Here is a 23,052-nt window from a genome sequence, read left to right on the forward strand (position 1 = left end):
CCTGTGGGGCCGCCTGTCGGTCACCCCTCCTCCAGCTCAGCACCCTAGCTTCCTCTGCTGCCTCCGTGGCCCCCTGGCCTGGTTGGAATCCCAGGTGAAGTCAGAAGCTGCTGCCACAATTCTGATTCAGGTGAGACTCAAGTTGGGATGCGGGGGCTTTGCAGCCAGGACGGAGGACAGGTCCTGGGGGCCTGGGTAGGGGGTGGCGGGTGTGTGTGAAGTGTGTGTGTAAGCCTGGGGCGGGGGTGGCTTTGCAGCCGGGAGGGGAGGAGGGGCCTGGGGTGGCTCCTTGGCCGGTCACAAGGCAGTGAAGCTGGAAATGACCTGAAGGCCACTCTTCCGCCGGAGGCTGGACATCCCGGCAGCCTGGGGTGGCTTCCTCCACTGGAGGGGGTCCTGGAGGAGCCACAGGAAGACCCCTGCACTCCAATCGTTGAGCTCAACACTAGCACTTCTGTCACCTCAGCCCCAGAACCTCTGCTGAGCACTGCTGTCCAGGGCGGCGGGGGTGCCCCGCCAGCTCACCGCCTGGAGGGGAGAGGGAAGCAGGTGCCCGAGAAGGAGGGAGACAGTGGAAGAGGCTCTGAGGTCTGCGCTTTCACACGGGCAGCCCGGGGGCCCAGGCCGTCCGCAGGAAGACTGATCACCTCCAGCTGGAATGGGTTGCCCCCTGCACCCCTCTCAAAGCGGCCCAACTGCTCGCGGCGCCCAGTGCCCGGCCCAGACCCCTTCCCCGCCGACCCCAGCGAGGCGCTCACCGCACGCTCCCGCCGTCCCCCGGCTCTCGAAGGGCGCCCCCTCCCCGCCCCCTGCACCCGCTCCGTGGGGTCCCAACCCCGCAACCCCGGCCCCCAGCGCGGACCCGCAGCGTCTCCGCAGAGAGGCTCGTGCCCGACCGGCCCACCCGGGAGGCCGGTCCGCGCGCCCCTCTGTCTCCCAGCGCCCGGGGGCCGGGAGGGCCAGGAGGGGCCGCCCCCGCCCCGGGAGCCGTGTGGCCCCGGGGCCGGTGCCGACCCGCCTTGTAAGGCAGAGGCCGAGCGAGGCGGGCCGCGGGGCGCCGGGCGGCCAGGGGGAGGGCCGGGCGGGGAGGCCAGGAGAGCGCGGGGCGGGCCGGGGCCGCGTTTCCCAATGAGAGCGCGCGGCGCGCAGGGCGTGGGCCGGTCCGGGCGCGGAAGCGGGGGGCCGGGGGCGGGGCCGGGCCGGGGGCGGGGCCGGCGGCGGGGAGCGGCGGCGCGAGAGGAGGCCGGGCACCGGGTCGCTCGCGGCCGAGTCGCGGAGGCGCTGCTGCTGCGGTCGCCGCATCTCTGAGGTAAGTGGCCGCGGAGCGCCGTCCCGGGGCGCGGGGCGCCTGCTGCTCCAGCCACCTGCACCCGCAGTTCGGGGCGCGCCCGGCCGCGCCCCTTCCCCGAGGCCCCGCGCCCCCCAGCTGCCGGCCCTCGGCTCGGCGCTCGGGCCCCAGCGGCTGCGTCCGGACGCGGGTCTGGGGACGGGCGGCGGGGCGCGGGGGGCGCGGGCTGGAGCGGCCGACGATGCAGAGGACGGGTTTATAATCGGCCCTCGCTGGGGCGCCCCGGCCTTTCTGCCCGTCGGTGCTCAGAGGACAGAGGACGCCCCTTGCAGCCCCTTCCCCCTCCACGTTCATCTGCATAAACACCGTTCACACGCCCAGGCCCGGGGTGGCGGCTGCCAACGAGACGGCAGGAATTTAGGGCTTGGAGGCTTTGAAATGGAGCCACTGTCACGCTGCACGAATTTCAGGGCCACAGAAAAGACCGTTTGCGTCCGCGGCCCATAATGAGCGTGACCCTCTCGTGCCCGAGAACGCCGCCTCTGTGTCGGGCATTGCTGTGCCGTATCGGAGCAGGTGAGTGTCAGACACTCTGCGATCCAGAACCCGCCAGAGGGGTGTTATGTTTTCTTAGCGCATGTGGGCACAGAACCCGGCAATCTAGATAAAGAGGTTGGCGGCCAGTGTGTTTTCCACACGCCCCTGGGGACCAGAGCCCCGCCCTAGAAGGAGGATCCGGAGAAACCCTTTATCTGCGGTTTCAGTTATGTAAATGAAGCCTGGAGAGGAGGTGGGAAGGGCCCTGTGTGCCTGCCGTGCTGACGGGCGTTCTGTGTTCTCCGAAGATGAGACACCTTTTAGGATAAGCTGGCTGTGCTGTCACCCATGTGTATTTATTGGCTAATTCGTCTGACATTTATGAATGATAAAAGACCTAGCTTTCCAGGCCCCCAGCACACATCCTAGGGCTCCCCATGGCCAGTCTCTCAGGGAGGGGTGCTGGCAGGGCATCCCCAGAGCCTGGGAGGTGGTCAGTGAACCCTGACCCGAATTCCCAGTGCCCTGGGCCCACATCCGGGGATGGAGCGATGGGGTGGGGAGGGCGAGCTTGGAGCAGGCAGGAAACGGGGGTGGGGCGGGGCCAGGGGAGGGGTGCCTTGAGGGGGCCTTCCCCTGGACTCCCGGTCAGGCTCTGGTACCAGCCCCGGTTCCCACCTCCAGGGTGGAATCCCAGGGCTCAGGGATAGCAAGGGGGCAAGGCGGCGCTGGTGAATTTCCTGGGAGTATCTGCCAAATGTGGCACACACGAACATGCATGTTTTCTTGAGGAAAGGGCCCGTGGCCTTCATGACTTCCAGAAGGATCTCTCAGAAAGGTGCCATCATTTAACTACGACTTTAAAAAATTCTTCTCCATCTTTCTGGAATGATGACATGAGCCAGACTAGAGGGAGCCGTGTGGGGCTGTGTTCCTATCGCCTCGGCGTTGTTTGCCTTATCTTTGCTAATCCTTTGAAGTCTCAATAAATAAACTGTTTTAACTACATACAAGGTTATAGATGCTCACTGTGGGAAATGTGCAAATCACAGGAGAATTTCGTAAAGAAAATTAAAATGGCTCATCACTGATTGAGGTTTAAGAGAAAGCCGTGAGCAGCCAAAGTGCCCTCCGGGGCCGCTTCCACGTGGCTCCCTTCCCCGGTGGGTAGAGGAGCTGTTCCCTGCAGAAGAGGCTGAGAATTAAACGCTTCCTCGGGGAGAGGCTTGCTGACTTAGCGCCAGGGCTATTTATAGCTGGTGATGTTGCTGGTGAGGCTGGAGGAGCACGTACAGAGATGCCGTCCGGGGATGCGCGGGGGCCACGCGGCACTGGTATCAGGTCCTCCTCAGGCCCCGTCTGGCGCCACTCCGGAGCCACTGCAGACCCAGGGTGCCGGGCGCTGCGAGGAGCCCACCCGAGCTCACAAGCCGAAGACCAGGCAGACCCCGGGTGCAGGCAGGAGCGACCCACGTCCAGTCCCGGCTGCTCCATGGACAGGTGTTCTCAGGGCAGGAAGGAGCAGAGCCCGGGTGGGGCCTGCGGGGCCCTGGCGCGCTCGCTCACTGTCCAGCCCCTCCTGGGAGAGCAGCTTCCTCTCTGGCTGTGGAGGTGGCCCTGGGGTCACAGTCCATGGATCCCCAGAGCTGGCACCCCCGAACCCCAGCATCCTCGATGGGACCTCGGTGTCCCAGCTCAGCAGTGCCTCTGCAGAGGGCACTTCCTCTGCGGCATTCATGTGGCTGCTCCTGGGGTGTGTCGCCAGGGGAGTGGGTCACCGGGGGGTGCATCACCAGGGGAGTGCGTCGCTGGCGGGGGTAGCAAGGGGGGTGCGTCACCAGTGGGGGAGGGTGGTGGTGGTTCACTGGGTGGGGGGTACATCACCTGGGGGAGGTTTGGGCCACCAGGGGGGTGCGTCTCCGGCTGGGAGGGCGGGTCACCGGGGGGTGCAGGTTCTGTGATCTGCAGCCTCCAGGAGGGGCGTGTGGGGGAAGGGTGGGGCTGGGTGAGGACCACGGCAGGGTCAGGGTGTGCTCTCGCCCTGGCGGGGAAGCAAGACTCCTTGCAGGTTGCAGAGTTGCCTTTGACTGTACCAGGACGTGCGGCGACATGCAGTGAAGCTCAACTGCGACGTAATGTGTAAGTGTCCAAGGGAAGGACCTTCTTTACTGAGAACGCGTAAACTGACTCCCACAGGGCGTGAGGATGCTGGTGCTCCGACTTTGGCACCAAATGCACATATCTTCTGTGACATGGGGGGGCACTCATTCTCTCATTCACATCGCTTTCCCTTTTCTTGCTAGATTTGTGGAAAGGAAGGACTGTCCTTCTCCAAGCCTAGAGGTTAAGAACACCCAGGCCCTCCCCCGCCCCTCTGCACGGCGTCCCTGAGTGTGCCCCCTCCTGTCCCCTGTCCACCTGTCCAGCACAGCCTCCCTGCTCTGGGCCGAACTTCCTAGGTTCTCACCCTGTTGCACCCGTGTGTTAGGAGCCAGGTGCCCAGACCCAGGTGAGCCCTGGGAGGGCCCCGCCACGGGAACGTCATGAAGCCGGATGCCTCACACGCACTGTGCCTCTGACTGCTGTGGTCACAGATCTGAGCCCGAGCATCCCAGGAGCAGGTTAGGACTCACTCTGCAGCCCCAGGCCCACAGCCCCCCGTCTCCTGCAGGGGCCGTGGCTGTCCCCACCGCGTTCCCAGGGAGGGACTCTGCCTCTGCTGGCTTTCCTGCCTGAGCCTGCCCCCCCCTACCCCCCGGCCCTGCCGCCTGGGCTAACCTCTGGGCTCAGAGCACGTGCTCTTGCACCGTCAGCACGTGTCCGATCTGTGAACACGCCCCCGCCGTCTGCTGCTCTGCTGCGCCCCATGAGCCCTGGGTTGCTTCTGATTTCTGGCTCCCGTGAGCGTGGCTGCCAGGAGCCTCCCTGTTCTGCTCCTCGGGGGACAGGTGAGCGTCTGCAGGGCCCAGGCACCGCCTCCCAGCCGCAGCCCCGGCGCCAGCAGCGCCAGCAGGCCATGGCCACCTGCAGGGCGCATGTCAGAGCCTGCGCTTCAGGCCACCGTGACGGGCCCGGCGTCCCTGCCGGGCCTGGTCCCTGAGCCACTCCCATGCCTGCACATTCCTCCGGAGTTGTCTGTTTCGGATTGATCCACAGGGCTCCCCCTAGATTCTGAAGACCAGCAGCGTAGGCTGCACACAGGAGAGACCTGTCTACCCCGCAGCCCCCTTTTGGAGGAGCAGACGTTCCACATTTTAATCTGGGGCCATTTCAGAATCTTCTGCTTTGGGGACAGTGGTTTTGTGTACTGTGTACAGTCTTTCCCACACAAGGACATCGGATGCTCTCGAGCATCACCCACCAGGGGCTTAAAGGCCTTGCCTCCTGCTGCAGTCGGCATCTGAATTAATTCTCATTTCTCTCCATGTGTCCAGTCAGTAAGCCTGTCTCCTTTCTTGGAGAATATTTTCTTCCCTCTTTTCCTGTAGGACCACCTTGCCGTCCACACTGTCTCCGCCTTGCAGGTGGGTGGGGAGCTTTCTTCTGCTCCGTGGTTTATTCTCTGTCCTAGACCAGGACCACACACCACTTCATTTCCAGACCTTCCCATCAAGTCTCAAAACCGCTGGGCAAATCCTCCACCTGTTCTTCCTCCAAGATGGCTAGTTAATTCATGATCCTTTGTTGTTTCGTTTGCTTTGCATTCAGCTTGTCTCACAACCCAGACCAAAAAAAAAAAGTGTTGGAATTTTTGATTGGATTAAATTAAAACTGTGGGTGAATTCAGGGATAATGGGCATCTTTGTGCATTCAGACTTAATCCATGTTCATGATATCACTGTTCTTTCAATGACACTTCATAGTTTCTGTGTCGACGGCCCTTGCACAACTCCTGTTACATTGATCCTTAGGCAATCGGTATTTCCTCACATTATTTTAAATGATGTATTTCTAAACACTGTTATTGTCTGGTTTTGTTGCTTCATGGAAATAAAATAGGTTTTTGTATGTTGACCATGTAGGCAGAAATCTTGATAAACTCACATTGATTCTAAAAGTTTTCCCAGGATCTCTTTGGACATTGTGTGTACACAGTCATGGAAACTGCAAACAGTGGCGTTTTACTTCTTCCTCTCTGTGTTCACGCCACTTCTCTCCTTGTCTCACTACACTGAACAGAGGTGAGCAGAGGTGGTGATAGCAGGCATCCTCCCATTACTCCAGCTTGAAAAGAAAAAATTTTCAGTGTTCACACATTTCTGTAGTTTTTTGTAGGTACCCATTATCAAGGGCTTCCCTGGTGGCTCAGATGATGAAGAATCCTCCTGCAATGTGGGAGACCCTGGTTTGATCCCTGGGTGGGGAAGATCCCCTGGAGAAGGGCATGGCAGCCCACTCCAGTCTTCTTGCCTGGAGAATCCCGTGGACAGAGGAGCCTGGCGGGCTGCAGTCCGTGGGACTGTAAGGAGTAGCACATGATTGAACAAGTAACACACCACCACCTGTTATGAAGTTGAGAAATGTGTTTCCTTTTCTTATTTGCTAAGAATTTTTATGGTGAATAAATGCTAAATTCCATCAAATGATTTTCATTTGTGTGTACACCATGTGTTAGGCACTCAGTCCTGTCCCACTCCTTGCGATCCCGTGGACTGCAGCCCGCCAGGCTCCTCTGTCCATGTGATGCTGCAGGCAAGAATACTGGAGTGGGCTGCCATGCCCTTCTCTGGGGATCTTCCCGACTCAGAGGTCAAACCTGGGTCTCCCACAGTGCAGGCAGATTGCTTATCATCTGAGCCGCCTGGAAAGCCTGTGTGCACCATACATACACACATGCCTTTGTATACATGTGTGCACACACACATATGTACACTACATCTAGGTGTTTTCTTTCGGGGATTTCTGATCCAGGAGTTCTTTAATCTGCCCTGCTGTGAGACTGATCTGCTGAGTTCTGAACTTTAGTCACTAACCTTTGTGAAAGTGAAAGTGAATTCGCTCAGTCGTGTCCGACTGTTTGCGACCCCATGAACTGTAGTCTGCCAGGCTCTTCCGTCCATGGGATTTTCCAGGCAAGAGTGCTGGAGTGTGTTGCCATTTCCTTCTCCAGGAGATCTTCCCGACCCAGGGATTGAACCCGGGTCTCCTGCACTGCAGTCAGATGCTTTTACCGTCTGAGCCGTGAGGGAAGTCCAAACTCTAAGGTGTTCTCTTTTCAAAGCTGCTTGCTGCATTCTCACAGCCGCTGTTCTTTCCTGGAATTCCTCACCTTGTCCTTTCTCTTTGCACATGGCATGCACCACCCATTTCTTTTGCACACGCGCACACCGTTACTTTAAATTAGTGTCCAGGCAAGGCCAGTGCAGAGCGTGCGGCCTCTTGTGGTTTCTGTCTCCTGTTGTCTCTGCAGGCTCCTGGCACTTCCCCTGTTAAGCCCGGCCATTTGTTTGTCATGTGTGGACACGGGATCTAAAGGTGTCACAGAGACGTCTCTGTCTCCAGTGGGAGTCCCCTCCTCTGGAGTGTGTGTGTCCAGCGGTGTCTGGGGCATCAGCGATCCAGGGCCCCCAAGTCCACATTTGTGAGTTGGGAGGAGCCCGCTTGGCGGTCCTTGCCGGCTGCCCGTCCGCTCCCAGGCGCCCCTCCGCCTGGCAGGCCTTGCTTCACCCCCCAACCCTGAGTGCGGGGCTGGCTGCTACTGGCCCCCCTCCCCCAGGGTGAGCCTGGGGCTTCCTGCTCCCTGGGGATGGTGGCGCGGCCTCCATTCCAGTGCTGGGGGCCGGCCCTCTGCCGGCTCTGGCCGCCGGGTCTGTGTGCCCACCGGTGCTTCACCCGCTTGGGCCTCCGCACGCACTTTTCTCTGGGGCAGGAACCCCCTGTCCATCCCCCGGTCTCCCTGGTGTGTGAGGGTCTGGGGCTGTAACAAATGCCCGCAGGCTCGGCTGCAACAGCAGAAACGTGTCCTCCTTCCACTCTGGGCCAGACCCCCGTCCGAGATGAAGCTGGCGCAGGACTGGGCTCTGTCAGGAGGTCCAGGAGGGTCCCTCCTGCTTCTTCCGTCTCCCAGGGCGCCCGGGGTCCCTGGGCTCGGGGCTGCAACGCCCCCGTCTCTGCCTCCGTCTTCACGTGGCCTCTTCTCTGGGTCTGTGCCACTTCCCTCTGTCCCTCACAAGGACGCCTGTTGCTGGACTTAGGGCCACCCTGGTCCGGAGTGGGCCCATCTAGAGATCCTTAGCTTGATGACGTCTGCAGGGACCCTTCTTCCAAACAAGGTTCACCCACCTTGTGAGGACGTGGCCACACGTGACTCACCCTGGCAGCAGGTGGACTACAGGTGCTGTATTCTTGGGATTTGTAAGAAGCAAGCTGACGGCAGAGGCCGGCTCTGGGGCCCGGACATTGGGGCCCGGGGTGTGGCTCCTGGGAGGCCACGGGGTTGCCGGGAGGGAGACCCCCCAGCCTCGCAGTGACCCAGGGAAGTTCCTCTGTCCACATGAGGTCTGCTGCGGGCAGGGCTGGTAACTGTCCTGGCCTCTTCCTCCCCTCCCCCAGCCCAGTGGCAGCAGCCCCCAGGTTTGGGGGGGGTGGCCCCCATGGCAGTCTCGCTGCAGGACGCAGAGTGGTCCCGGTCCTTGGTGGACGCCCCCCCGCCCACCCGCCCCTTCCTTCTCGTCCCGGAGATGTCACCTCTGACTCCGGGACCTGGACCAGTGCGGCTGTGACCAGGCTGCTCCAAGGGACACCTCTTCCCGTGCGGGAGGTCCCCACCTCTGTGGGCCTTTCCGGGCCCCTGGCTTGAAGTGCATGACACTGGCCCTGAGTGTCTTCCTCGTCAGATGGTGCAGTCACCCGCCCCTCCCTGCGGGGCCTCCGCGGAGCCTGTCACCGGCAGGGTGGGGCGGGGGGCTGCGTCCATGCCGAGACTCCAGGCCCCATCAGCTCTGCGGGGCAGGTGCCCGCCTGGGAGGCTCCGTAGACTGGGACGGGTGGTCATTCACCCGTCAGAGCTGGGCAGCTGTGAGTGGTGGCCATATCGTGATTCGAATGTGAACAGCTGCCAGAAGGCTGTGTTGTGCCCAAGTGGACTCTGGAACAAAGAGCCAAAGCTTCAGGTTGCAGGCAGCCAGAGGGTCTGCAGGCTTGGCTCCACTGCTCCCGGGGCTGTTTGCTCAGGGACTGTGCCCTTGCCGGGAGCTGGACCCAACCCTGGGAGCTGAGCTCTGGTGGGTGGGGGGCCGCAGAGTGGTGGCGTCCGCTCAGCTTGGTCTTTTGAATTTACTGTCCACCTCCTCCCCCCACCTGCAAGCTCTTCTGCAGGGGTCCAGTGCTCACACCTGGCAGGGGTCTGGGGGGCGGGTGGGGGTCCTCCCCGGCCCAGCTGACCCGGCGCCTGGCCCCCTCTGCGTGGCTGCGGAGCAGGAGTGCTTGGGGCTCCCGTGAGGGCGGCAGGCGTCACGCCCCCAGCCTCCCCGCTCTGCCACGTCTGCCCTGGGGGCCGAGCCACCAGAGGGCTGAGGTGCCCTGGGAGGCGGCCGCTCCCTCTGCACTGCCTCCACTTAATCCGCCCGCTGCACAGGGCCTCTGGGTTCCCTCTGTGTGTCCAGCGGTGTCTGGCGTGGGGCCTTCTGTGGCTCAGCCTCCACGGGGCCGCGGTCAGGCACCCTCAGCAGATGGTCAGCCTGGCTGTGGCTGGTGCTCCGTCGAGGTCCAAGTGCGGCCCGCTTGTCAGAGGCTCAGGGGCCTGCTGTTTCCAGGGCCCGTGTGGTTCTTGCACAGAAGCTGGTCAGCCGGGCCCTGGGCCTCAGGGTCACGCTGCCTGGCCCAGCCGTGGCCCAGGGACTCGGGCTCCCGGCCCAGGTGTGGGTGCTGGCTGTGACCCAGCTCGAGGGGGCGGCTGCCCTGAGGAGTCCACAGGAGCTCCAGGGCCCAGGGCCCCTCCCGGCCCAGCTCTCACTCCCGAGTGTCTTCCTGGGGACACGGCCCCCGGGGGGATGGGCTTGGCCACGAGAAGCCCCGCGGAGCGCCGGCATGTGGTTACTCAGTGGGTGGGTGCCCCCCAGCTCTTCAGGTAGGGGTTGGGATGCTGGCCCGACAGCCCAGTCCGAGGACCTGGCCGAGCCTGAGGTGGGGGTCCAGCCACCATGGTTCCTGGGCCATGACCCCAGCTCCCCATGTTGCCAGCCCGGCTCGCTGGGTGTGAGGTGGGAGAATCACAGAGCTTGGAGTTGGGGTATCCTTAGGCCTGGGGACCCCTCGCCTGCTTGGGGCTGGTTGGTCCCGGGTTTTGCAGACCAGGACCTCACACAGCTCCTGGGGAGGTGCTGGGAGCCTGGGGTGTGGGGGGCGGAGGGTCCCCTGTGCAAGTCTGAGCTCCAGACGTGTGCATCCTGCCCGTCTCCACACCAGCCTAGACCCTTCCCCGCGACGCTTGTCCTCCCCCCAGGGGGCCGAGCCATCCGGGCATAGCCGGCACCCACGGGAGACGGGATGGGCGCAGGGAGGCAATACATCTGGTCTGCACCCGGAGACTTCAGCCCAGACCACGCCGAGGGGAGGGAGGGGTGGGATTCCCAGGGCCAGATACTCTGTCTGATCAGGAAATGCCTGCAGGTTGGTGTGTAGACTATGGGCAGAACAAGGGGCTGAAAGCTGAGGGAGCCAGGGAGTGGGGGCGTGTTCACACCTGCAGAAGGAGGAATTCACACTCCATGTTTACTCACAGTGCAGACCTGCCTTCTGCTCCAGGAAGGAGAACCAGGAGAGGCAGAATTGATGCTGCCTTCAAAATACCTGGTCCAGCTCACAGACACACCTGTCCAGCTCACAGACACCTGTCCAGCTCACAGACACACCTTCCCAGCTGACAGTCACACCTTCCCAGCTGACAGACACACCTGCCCAGCTCACAGACACACCTGTCCAGCTCACAGACACCTGTCCAGCTCACAGACACACCTTCCCAGCTCACAGACACACCTGTCCAGCTCACAGACACACCTGCCCAGCTCACAGACACACCTGTCCGCTCACAGACACCTGTCCAGCTCACAGACACACCTGCCCAGCTCACAGACACCTGTCCAGCTCACAGACACACCTGCCCAGCTCACAGACACCTGTCCAGCTCACAGACACACCTGCCCAGCTCACAGTCACACCTGCCCAGCTCACAGACACACTTGTCCAGCTCACAGACACACGTATCCAGCTCACAGACACCTGGCCCAGCTCACAGACACCTGTCCAGCTCACAGACACACCTGCCCAGCTCACAGACACCTGTCCAGCTCACAGACACACCTGCCCAGCTCACAGTCACACATGTCCAGCTCACAGACACCTGGCCCTGTTGCAGGCACATCACTATCATGGATTCCCAGCCCTCCTGGCTGGGACACTGTACTGATGTCCTGCTGAGGCAGTGACTATGGTGTGTAAGGGTCTGTCCTGTGTGACCTTTTCTATAGGTTTTGCTTCGGACGCCAGTCCTAAGGACATTGCCAGGGAGAGTTGTTCTGGATATACAGCCCCTCATCATTTCCCTGCCCCAAGGCCTCGGGGGTCTGCAGGCCGCAGCAGGGCCGGCCGGGCCATGCTCACAAGGCTCCCTCCAGGTCACCTGCCCGCCCACCTGTCCTCCCGCCGCTGGCCCTGGTCCACAGCAGGATCAGCCGCTGAGAAGCCTCCCCTGCATACCGGGACAGAGCCTGCTGGGCATCCTGTCTGCAGGCACTCACCTGCTCTACACCCCTGTCGGCTCCGACACGGGCTGTGTGATTTCTGCTCTCCCATCCAGACCGGCTTCTCCCCAGAACACCTAGGAGTCACCAAAGAGTCACCTTGGAGAACTTCCCACCCGCGCACTGGGTCTGACTACTGTTATTTTTATTTGTTTTTGGCTGCGCTGGGTCCTTGTGGCCGTGCGCGAGCTTCTCATTGTGGTATCTCGTCTTCTCTTATTGTGGCTCCCAGGCTCCAGGCACCCTGGCTCAGAAGCTGTGATGCTCGGGCTTAGCTGCTCTGCGGTGGGCGGGACCTTCCTGGATCAGGGGCCGAACCTGGGTCCCCGGCACTGGCAGGTGGATCCTGGACCACGGACCTCTGGGAAGTCCTGACTCCTGTTCTTTTTGTTAAAGTAACTTTTGATTATTAAGATACCGTGTGTTCATGGTGAACGTGGAGCCCCGAGTGGAGAGCTTGGCTCTGGGGCTCACGGCCGCGTCCACAGCCATGGCCACCCAGCCCTGAGCCCCTGGCCCCGGGCCCCCTGCAGCAGCGATGGGGCCTCCGGCACGTCTCAAGCTGTGCCAACCTTTCTCTTCGGGGAACTCGTAGGTCCTGAGTTCAGCCGGGTGTGGCGGGGACTCCCGCCATGCCAGGCGCTGCTTCCTGCGCTCTGACTCAGACTTGAGGGTTTTCTGTGGGTTCAGCCGTGAATGAGCTCGCTGTCCGCGGCTCTGACTGCCCAGCTGGACCCTGTGCTCGGGCCACGTCCTGCCTGTCTCTCTGCTCGCTGACCTGGTGGTTCTCCTGAGGCCGCTGCTCCTCTGGGGACTGGGCTGTCGGGTCCTGCCCCAGCCACCAGCCATGACTCTGGGGTGTCGATGCTCAGCTCCGGGCTCCCCAAAGCTGCTGGAGGTGGAGATGCCTCAGCCCCATGGGGACCCCCGCCCAGCCTCGGGGATTCACTGGGCTCTGGACACTGTCAGTTGCCCCCCAACACGGGGCCTGGGTGCAGCTGTGCTCAGCCCTTGGGGTCCCCCAGACGTCTGCCCTCACCTGGGCCCCCTCTCCCCCCAGCACTCCGCTTGGCCACCCGGGTGAGGGGCACCCTGGTCAGCAGGCTGGGCCCTGAGGTCGGGGCAGTGGTGTGACTGCTCTGGATCCTCGCCACAAGCACGGTGTCTCCCCACCGGTGCCCAGAGGGGTGTCGCTCGGGGAGCCCCCAGAGCAGGAGCAGCCGGGGGGGAGGTGAGGGGTTCACTGGAGGGGCCCTGCACCCCCTGGGCTGCTGGCCGCGTGCTGCCCCCGTGGCTGGGGCTGTGAGCTTGGGGGACAGGTGGACAGGGTGCCAGGGCCGGAGGGGCTGGGCTGTGTCTGCAGCAGACGCAGGACCCTCGGTGTCCCCCACGGTCGCGAAGTCACTTCCGGGCAGGGCTGCTGTCCGTGGGTGGCAGGGGGGGTCTCACACAGCCGCCCACAAAGCAGGTGACCTCTCGTCTCTTCCTTCCAGCAGCATGGCTGACAGCAGGCCCAAGCCCGCCAAGTCCGCCAACAAGACACCCCCCAAGTCCCCGGGGGACCCCACCAAGGACAAGGCTGCCAAGAGGCTGTCGCTCGAGTCGGAGGGGGCTGGCGAGGGGGCGGCCGCTGCGGGCGCAGAGCTCAGCGCCCTGGAGGAGGCCTTCCGGAGGTTCGCGGTGCATGGGGACACCCGGGCCTCGGGCAGGGAGATGCACGGCAAGAATTGGTCCAAGCTGTGCCGGGACTGCCAGGTGATCGATGGCCGGAATGTGACCGTCACCGACGTGGACATCGTCTTCAGCAAGATCAAGTGCGTGCCGGATCCGCCCGGGGCCATTGGGGTGGGTCTGGGTCCCGGCGGACAGGGCAGACCCATGGGGCAGCCGGGTGGGGCCAGGGCCTCGGGTCGGGGGGTAGTCACAGCCGGCCGTGGGGGCCCGAGGGTCTCGCGTGGCCGAGTCCTGCCCGCGGGGGGCGGCGGGGGTGGGAGCCGGAGGTCCATGGTGCGGCTCCTCAGCTTTGGGGGGCGTTCACGTGTGAGGAAGGGCAGGGGTAACCAACAGTGGCCGCTGCATGCGTGTCCACGTGTGTGTCCACACGCATGAGCACGTCCAGGCCTCAGTGCGCCCCTCCCCCTCTCCTGCCCGCCACACCCGGGACCACACCCGAGAAGAGCGCCCGCCGCATCACACACGTGTGCACACACGTAGAGCTCAGGGTTCCCTGGTCAGGGCTCACCCGGAGACTCCGTGTGCAGGATGCCTGGGCGTTGGGGGACACAGGCCCTCCTGCCCCAGGAAGGGTGACCCCTTCTGGCCCCAGCCCCACTCCAGAGGGCAGGACGCCAGCTGCTCGGACACGCGGGCCACCCCCGCCCCCCGGCTGCCCGGACCCCAGCGTCGCTGCCTCAGCTCGCAGGGTGCCGGCCATCTGGGGGCGCGGGCCCAGTGAGGGTTGTGATCAAGATACAGTTAAGAGCAGCCTGTGGCTGCTCCTAAACAGGAGTCTGTGGCTCCTTCCCTCTGCCCTCCTAAACCCAGGCTCCCCATGGGATCCCTGTGACCTGTCCCGGGGGCGGGCCCCCCAGACCTCCCGGGTGTGGAGTGAGGGGCCCACCCTCACGCTCTTGTCCTGGGGAGATGCGGGCGGTGCTCCGGGCAGGGTCCTGCAGGCCAGGCCAGGGACCCCAGACGCCCAGGTCTGTAGAGTGCGGTGCAGCGTGGACGTGTGCGTCCTGGGTGGAGGGTCCCCAGGTGGCGGCCCCGGCAGAGGTGCCCCGGCTCATGGGAGCCGTGGCCGTGGACGCGGAGCCGCGGGCGCTGACAGCGACGGCTGTTTCTGTTTGGGGCGGTTGCCATGGCTCAGTGGCTCTGCGCCCGCCGGTTTCTGCAGCCTCTGTTTGGGCCTGTCGCCATGGCAGCGCTTGTTTGTTTCGATGTTACTATGTGTTAAGTTTTAAACAAACTTCTTGCCGCTCTTCCCCAGGCCTTGATTGAAAACTATTGTTTCCGAGACCCGGGCTCCCCACCCCCACCCCTGCTCCGCCACCCCAGGGCCGAAGGAGTGAACTCAGGACGCCTTCCCACGAGCATGTCAGGGGTCCAACACCGCTGTCGGGGGGGTCTGTGGGCGGCGGGGTCCCTGCGTGTGCGTGCAGGTGGGGTGGCCGGGAGGCAGGGGTAGGGGAGGCTTCCCCTCCTGGCCCTGACTCAGCTTTCTGGCCGATGGTCACGTTCCCCATGATTCTGGAGCTTTGTCTGGGTTGGTTAGGACAACACGGGACGGGACGGGACGGGGACTGTCCGAAGCGTGGAGCGTGGCGCATCCACGGGGCCTGAGGGAGCAGGTGGGGTGGGCTGAGCTCCTGGGATGGGGCGTCCCGGGCCCACCAGGGGCCCAGCCCCTGCGTCCAGGCTGGTAGGGATGCTGCCCCTAGGTCCTGCTTCCAGCTGTGGTGTTGAGGTCTCACAGGGTCCGGGGGTCCCTCTCCCGGCCCCCCGAGGCCATGCAGGCCTCCAGCAGTGCCTGTCCTGGCCTACTGCTGCCCGCCCGGCGCATCTGCAGAGAACCAGGACCTGGGGCGGGGACCCCGCACCCCAGAGCTGCGTGTGAGCAGAGTCGCCCTCGGGCCCCAGGCCCAGGCGGGGGTGAGGCCAGGATGTGGCCTGTGGACCTGGGAAGGAGCAGGGGCCAGTGTCTGCCCGCGCCCGTGCCTGGTGCCATTCGTGTGGCAGCCTGCGTTTCCCCTGTGGTCCAGTCCCCCCAGGCCCCCCCCCTGGCCCGGGGCTGCTGGGGGTCAGGCCCCACTTCCTGCTTCCTGGACGTGTCGCCGGGGTCTGGTTCCTGCAGGTCAGGGGCGCCTGGAGTTGGCTTCCTCCAGCCGCGCAGGTGGCTGTTTATCTGTGGTCCGGGGGGCCCTTGCCCCGTCCTGGGACGTGTCGGCCAAAGTCCAGGGCCCTTCGTAACGCTGGCCCTGGAGGCACCGACCTCTGTCCTGGGAGGGCTGGCTGGCCCCCGCCAGGATCCCTGGCCACCCGGCGTCCCCGGGTGACCTGCCCTGGGCCTGCAGAACCGGGAGCGCACGCCCGAGGAGCTCAGCTCGGGGGCCACGTGTGTGCCCAGGGACCCCGTTACCGCCAGGCCAGCGTCCCCACAGGACAACAGTCTCTGGCCCGGGCGCCAAGTGGGAGCAGGGGGTCTGCTGTGGGGACCCTCGTCTCTGTGCTCTGCAGAACAGGCTCCCTGTGTCTGCGCAGCTGCGTCGAGTGACCAGGCGTCTCTGGGGAAGAGCTGGCATTGTCACTGGAGATCTCCTTGGGGACTGCTCTCAGCAGCGGGCCGCGGGGCCCCGGGAAAGCTCCCTGCTGGTCCCAACCAGGCCCCGGACCCGGGCAGTCACGGCGGGGACGCCCGCCCCCGCCCAGCGGGGCATGCAGGTCAGCCCTGGGCCCCGTGTCCACGCGATCTGAATGCGGCCTCTGATGGAGACCGGGCGGCTGTCCCCCCGCCCTGGCCGAGTGACTCACGCTGGTGGCGCCTGGCGCAGGGAGGGCTGTGTGCCCCCCGCTGGACACCGGGCTGCCGGTCGGGCCTGGAGCCTGTGAATAGAGACAGGCGCGCCTTTGACGACTTGGTACAAACAAGCGGGACCCCATGGCCGCGGAGGGTCACCTCCCAGCTGGGAGGGCAGGGCCTGGCCTGCGGCCTCACAGCGGCCGTGCAGGGTGGCGGGGCTTCCAGGGGTGGGTGGAACCCACGGCCCGGACGTCCAGTCTCACGAGGCCTCTTTCCGCCGTCGCCCTGACCTCGGTGTAGCTGGTCAGCGTGTCCTGAGTCCTCAGGCTCATGTGTCAAGTGTGAGTCCCCGTGTCTGCTGGGGCTGTCCCGAGGTGTTTGTCTATGGTCGCCGAGCTGTTTTGAGTTCTGGTGACTGAACAGGTCAGTGAACAGGAGAGTGAGCGAGTGGGCCAGGAGGGGTCACGGGGCCGTGTGGGCCGCCGGCCTCCCCAGGGGCCCGCCCCGCCCTGCTGTGCACTTGCCCGGCCTTCACGGCAGCTGTGGTGGCGGGCGTGTGCTGGCAGGGGCGCCACGTCCGGCCACACTGGGATTCCCTCCCATTTCCCTCACGCCTGGCAGCGTGGAATGTCCTTCTTGGGCTGGTTCGCATCTGGTAGATCTTGGACAAAGTATCCGGTTCAAATATTTTGCCCAACTTTTTACCTGGGGTTTTCTTCTTGTTGTTGAGGTGTAAGAGTAATTTGCATACTCAGATATGAATACTTTATCAAAATTTCTCCAGTCTGTGGCTTGTCTTTTGCTTAACAGTATCTTTTTGAAGAGCATGGTTTTAAAAGTTTTGGTCAAGTCCAGTTCATTTTCTTTTTTTTTTCCTGGACTGTTTTTTGGGGATTGTTTCTAAGAAGATCTCTGCCTAAGCCAGGGTCACAAAGATTTCCACCTGGATGCTGTCTCAGAAGGTGGACAGTTCGGGCTCTATGGCAAGCGTAGGACTGTGGTCTACTTACTACTGTAGGTGGAGGGGGGGTGGCCAGCCCAGGCCTGCTCTCTGCACACCGCCCACCGGTCGCTGTGGCTCTATTTGCTGAAAAGATGATATGCGACCACTCACTGCCTTTGTGACCTTGTCGAGACCCTCCTTGTGCCCCGTCTCTGACGCCGTCCTGCGGCCGCTGTGGCCAGTGCCGACGTGGGCGTGCCGCCTCCACCCAGGGTCCCTCCAGCCAGGACCCCGGGCATTGCAGCCACACCGCCCCTGGAGCTCTGGGCCCCTGCAGGCGGCCTCTCTCCTCCTCCCAGGCGCGTCCCCCACCTTCTCTTGCTGTAAAACACTGAGGCCCTCACTGAACGGATTAGCCGGGGGAGATCCGCTCCAGGGGGCAGTTAAGATTCTCAGAGACGGAGAGCCAGTTCAGAGCCATCTTGAAGTTGGCAGAATGACCTACTGGGTCCGGGCATCCGGGGTCTGTGTCTTCGCGGAGAGCTGCTCCCAGGCCCCTGGTCAGGCCGGGACGTGGGGAGGCGCCCCCCAATCCTGTCCCCAGGGGATGGTGCCTCCGTGCAGGCTGGGGGGGCCCCTGGTGGGACTGAGATGCCCTCCACACTGCGGGGGGCGACATGCTTCCCACCCCCTCTCTCTGAGGGTCCGTCTCCCACGGAGGCTGCACGGTCACCTGCTTTAGAACCAGACGAGGCCATATCTTGATCTCCAGTCTTTCATAAACGATGTGCTTCCTTTAAGCTTCTCTCCAAGGCAATTTATATTTGCTGCCGTTGCCAATGGCAACCAACCACTGGGTGCAAACGCTGCAGACTGAGGTGGGGGAGAGGCAGGCTCGCTCTGGACTCTGCGGGGGAGGTGAGGGTCCCCGATGTCACGGGGCCCTGGGCAGGGTGGGGAGGGGGGGGTCCCTGGGTGCCCCATGAGACTCTGCTCCCTGCAGGGGCAAGTCCTGCAGGACCATCACATTCGAGCAGTTCAAGGAGGCGCTGGAGGAGCTCGCCAAGAAGAGATTCAAAGACAAGAGCGCGGCGGAGGCCGTCAGGGAGGTGCACAAACTCGTCGAGGGCAAGGCCCCCATCATCGCGGGAGTGACGGTGAGTGCGGGGGCGGGCAGGACGGGGGTCCCCACGTGGGCTGCCCCTGTCTGTGGTCTGGGCCCCGGGCTGACCTCCCCCACGCCCCCGCTCTCTTGCAGAAAGCCATCTCCTCACCCACTGTGTCACGGCTCACGGACACCACCAAGTTCACGGGCTCCCACAAGGAGCGCTTCGACCCGTCAGGCAGGGGCAAGGGCCGGGCGGGCCGCGTGGACCTGGTGGATGAGTCGGGCTACGTGCCGGGCTACAAGCACGCGGGCACCTACGACCAGAAGGTGCAGGGGGGCAAGTAGCCGGCCGGGCCTCCCCTCGCCTGGCCCCCTCACCACCTCCACTTCGTTACATTCCTGTGCTCACCGGCAGAACTCGGACCTGGGGCTGGGTGGCCGCAGGGCCACCGGCCTCCCTCTCGCCCAGCCCTTGCGCCCCCTGGACCCCAGCTTTGGCCCCTGAACTCACCTTTCCTAACACACCTGCCTCGTCCCTGCCAGGAAGTAAACAGACGGCCCTTTCCAAAGTGTCTCCCAGAACCAGACCACACCGGCCACTGGCTCGCAGCAAAGTGGGTGTCCAAAGGAGCTGGCCGACAGGCCCTGTCGGGTTTGTGCTGACGAGGGCACCAGGGCGCCGACCTGCAGCCCCGATGACACGGAGGAGCCCAGCCAGGGCCCCGCAGAGCCCAGAGAGCAGCGTGCAGGCAGGGGAGGCAGGCACACGCGTGCACACACACACACACGCACGCATACACGCTGCACACATGTGCATGCACGCATGCACACAGGCACACACACACGCTGCGCGCATATGCACATGCACACACACATGCACACGCGCTCAGGCACACACGCCCGTGGACCAGGGCTGTGCTAAGGGTGGGCGCTGAGCTGAGGGCTGCTGTGCAAAGGAGGGAGCCTCATCCGTCGACCAAAGTGACTTGAACCATGAAGTTACAGGATTCTAAAACTAAGGGCAATTCATTTCATTTCACTTTTCTGAGAAGAAATAAGAAATGGCGATTAGAGTTTGCTCTCAGAACGGCTCAGGGAAGACTCAGAATGGCCCATCTCTGGGCCTCTCTCCCGCAACCCTTGTGCCCTGAGTCCTAGGCCAAGGAGACTCCTGGGCTCAAGGCTGTGGGTGGCCCGGCTGCCCCCTCCCTCCCCTTCCAGCTGGCCGCTGCGGTGTCTGCGAGTGGCCCCCTTGTCCACCCCTACCCAGGAGAGCAGAAACCGCAGGGCTAGACTGGCCCGAGGAGGGCCCGAGTCGGCAGTGTCTGCTTTCGGGGTCTCCGAGAGGCCAGAGGCAGGGCCTCCTGCTGTCGCACTGGCTCCTTGGCCACGTGTCCCTTGTGCGTGAAGACGGCCGCAGCCTGGCACGTGACCCGCTGGGCCCCAGGGCCCTGGTGTCAGTCTTGGGAAAAACCCATGGCAGCCCCTGGGGAGTGCCTCGTGGAGCCTACGGCCCCGCCGCTGTCTGTCCCGTGTCCAGGGCAGCGGGCCACCTGGGGCACCCCTCCCCAGACACACGGCCGGCCCACAGCACAGGTGGCCATGAGAAGGCCAGCACTGCCACGCACGCCGGTCCCTGCTGGGCCTGGAGGTCTGCCCCCCATAGAGGGGCTCAGGCCAGCGCTGGACACGGCCCCCGCACTGGGCTCCCCGGAATGGCAATGGCTTCTGCGGGCAGCTTTGTCCTAAGACCCTGGGACCTCACTGCAGAAACACCTGGGAAGTGAGGGATGGAACACAGGTGTCCGGAAGCACTTAGAGGACACAGTCACTGCTATCTGGGAAGTCTGCAACTCGGGGAAACGAGGCTGCCCAGCCAGGCCTCGCTCTACTGCTGGGAAGCCGAAGGCTGGGGTGGCAGGTGGGCAGGACACCGGCCCCTTCCCTGTGCTCTTCTCCTCTAGGAGCTGTCAGGTGGGGAAACACGTGTGCAGACAAGAACATGCAGAGTCCCGTGTCCCACACCCCCCTGGGCTGGCCTGTAGGGCAGCATCGCCCGCCGCGGGAGACCGGCTCCCCATGGCCGCGGCGGCCCTGCCCCCGGGCCAGGGAAGGTTGATGCACGGTGGCCACCCTGGCCCAGCCCCGTGCTCTTGGGCTCCTGAGGCGTCCAGAGGCATCCGGGCGGGTCTTGTGTGTCCCTGGCCCAGCTGTGGTTCCCTTCCCAAAGTGCAGCTCTGGAAACGCACCTCCAGCTCGGGGCAGGGCGGGCGGAGGTCCCGGGCCTGCTGCCCTGTAACTCAGCACAGATGCGGATCCCACACTCAGCACGGACGCTACGGACACAGGCAGGTGTGCGTCTCGCTGCATGTTCTCTGCATCACCCGCTCGCTTCCACTAACCGCAGTCATCTAGAAATCACGTGTCTGTCTGTGAGCCAAGGAAACTGCACAAGCCCGCCAGGACGCGGGGACGTGGTCGGGGCACTCCTTGCGGACGGCGCCCAGCCAGGACCGCAGCGCGCACGCGAGCACTGCCGCCCCCGTATTTATTTCTATTTAACGCTGTAGGAGAAGCAAGCAGGCAGCAGCAGTCAGGTCGCCAAAACTGAAACCATGTACGTTTAAAATATTACAGGAAGAGGTCTATATTTGTACTGGAGTATTTTTACACCTGAGTGTCCTCAGTCTTAAGGTTCGAGCAGGTGGAAACCAGTCAGGAAGAGGCAGGTGGGGGCTCGGGCCTGTCCACACCCCAGGGGCCGCCAGCTCAGGGCAGGCCAAGGCGGCCCCTCAAGGCCCAGGGGCGGAGGCTCCACGGGAAGCCCGATGGCCTATGGTCAGGAGGCTTCTGCGGCCATGTGGGTGGAGGGTGGCGGCGAGGCGCAGGCCCATGAGGCCCGCGGTCACCGGGAAGGCCGCCGGTGCCGACCCCTCAGGACCCAGCGGGCACCCCCCGCGAGCGGTGTCCCCACACAGGCGGGCACACCCCATCCCATGGCACACGCGGGTGGGGACGCGCTGTCACCTGTTCCCACGGCACAGGCTGATGACTCAGCCGCACTGTGAAGTGGCGAGACCGTCCTCAGAGCCCTGACCCTGAGCGGCCTCCCTCCACAGACCGACTACTGAGCGCTCTGGGGCTCCGCGGCTCCGCGGTGTGGCCTTGCCCGGGGAGGGGGGCCGCTGCCCTGCACTCGGGGGTGCTTTGGCTGACGCTCTTCCCCAGACCAAGCCAAACAACAAGGAAATGCACATAACTCAGACTTGAAAGGGATCATAGGCTACTAGTTTGTATTAAGTCTTTTCAGGAAAGGGAAATAAATGTACATAGAGACGCGGTCTATTTTTGCACTGTTTTCTCACTGTGAGGGAGTGAGGAGAGCGTCGCCTGGTCAGTGTGCTAGGACTCGGAGCCGCTCTCCAGGAGCTCTGGGGGCGTCGGGGGTGCTCAGAGCCACTCTCCCGGAGCTCTGGAGCATCGGGGGCTCAGAGCCGCTCTCCCGGAGTTCCGGGGGCATCAGGGGGACTCGGAGCCGCTCTCCCAGAGTTCCAGGGGCACTGGGGGGACTCGGAGCCACTCTCTGGGAGCTCCAGGGGCGGGCACGGTGCTCCGCCCAAGCCGCTGTCCGAGGCCTGCTCGCTGTCTGAGGCCTGTGGTGAAACAGCTCGTGTCTGTCTGCATACCTCCTCGTGTGCCCCCTGTTGTGAACATTGTGTCCGGTTGGTGACAAATAAAGGTGTTGAATCGTGGCCTGTGGTCCTCCAGCTGCGCCGTGTGTGGGCATCACGTGATGCCACAGGGGCACGGACGTGCCCAATAGGGCCCACAGGTCACAGCAGCGCCTGCCGCGGGCCAGGTGTGAGGTGGGGAGCGGGGTCTGGACACAAACCACGTCACGAACACCTGCAGCAGCCCCAGATGCGGGTTGACGGCGCCTTCAGGAATGACAAAAAGGGTGTTTTTGGACCATAATGGGGGGCACGCCAGTCAGTAGGTGAGAAAGGAGATTCCAAATGCAGAAGGCGAGGACAGAAGTCAAGTCTGAGCCCTAAAGGGGAAAGCGGGACAAAGAGTGAATGGTAAATAACCACAAACAGTGACTGTGTCCGGTTACACAGAATACTTCCCTGAGGCCGAGCGCTGTGTAAGCCGGACGGGGGCACGGGGAGTCACGTGCTCAGAGCTCGTGTGTGGTGTCTGCCATGCCAATCAGACACACACAAGCGTGCTGTGATGCCACCCTCACCAGGAACAGGGCACACAGCGTCCACACTTGTAGAGGTGACAATGTGAACAATAGAAAACTGTCCAAAAACAGCAAAACCAGAGAGGAAAAAAAAAATCACACCAGTAGAACAAGCAGCACGAAATGAGACGGCCGATTCAAACTCAAACCTGTAGGTTACATTAGCTGACAAAGCAACAGACACCGGAGTGGGCCGCGGCACCGCCTGGCTCGGGGGGACGCAGGAGGGAGCGGGGCCCTGCCCACGGCCAGGCTCGCCAGGGTCTTGGGCAGTGACTGGAGGAGCCCCTGGCCCTGCTGGGGTCACTTGGTCACTGGCTGGGGCACAGGCAACAGCACGTGTGTAAGGAAAGGTTTATAGGACAAGGGAGAAAAATCGTATGGTCATCCCAAAGTGGCAGAAGAGTGTCTTATTAATAAAACTCATCCATTCATGATGACAAATTCTTAGCAAACCAATAACAGAAGGAGCAAGGTCAAAAAACCTATTTCAAATTTATCAGAGAAATGGTGAAAGGCCTCCTTGGTTCTGTATCAAGACAGGCGCCCTCTACGGCCCCATATAACCCACACTGCACTAGATGAGCCCGCCGGCACTGAGAAGCCAAACTCGGAGCAAAACCAAAGCAAGCGCATACAGTAAAACCGAGCGACGGCAAGGAGCAGAG

General features: G+C 63.2%; 1 protein-coding gene across 3 annotated transcripts; it reads left to right on the forward strand.

Moving 5' to 3' along the window:
- Window positions 1-1,222: 1,222 nt before the first annotated feature.
- On the forward strand, window positions 1,223-22,129 carry TPPP (tubulin polymerization promoting protein). 3 transcript variants are annotated; one of them, XM_061129388.1, is made up of 4 exons: window positions 1,223-1,309; window positions 13,059-13,379; window positions 18,031-18,184; window positions 18,286-22,129. In XM_061129388.1, the coding sequence occupies exons 2-4, from the start codon at window positions 13,063-13,065 to the stop codon at window positions 18,478-18,480; spliced, it is 666 nt and encodes a 221-aa protein (XP_060985371.1). In that variant the 5' UTR covers window positions 1,223-1,309; window positions 13,059-13,062; the 3' UTR covers window positions 18,481-22,129. The 3 variants fall into 3 exon arrangements, with proteins under 3 accessions (XP_060985371.1, XP_060985372.1, XP_060985370.1); XM_061129389.1 differs by having other exon boundaries at window positions 1,228-1,309; window positions 13,062-13,379; XM_061129387.1 differs by lacking the exon at window positions 1,223-1,309 and adding an exon at window positions 3,309-3,325 and having other exon boundaries at window positions 13,062-13,379.
- The last annotated feature ends 923 nt before the right edge of the window (window positions 22,130-23,052 follow it).

The sequence above is a fragment of the Dama dama genome, chromosome 25 (assembly GCF_033118175.1).
Source record: "Dama dama isolate Ldn47 chromosome 25, ASM3311817v1, whole genome shotgun sequence".
Classification (NCBI taxonomy): Eukaryota; Metazoa; Chordata; class Mammalia; order Artiodactyla; family Cervidae; genus Dama; species Dama dama.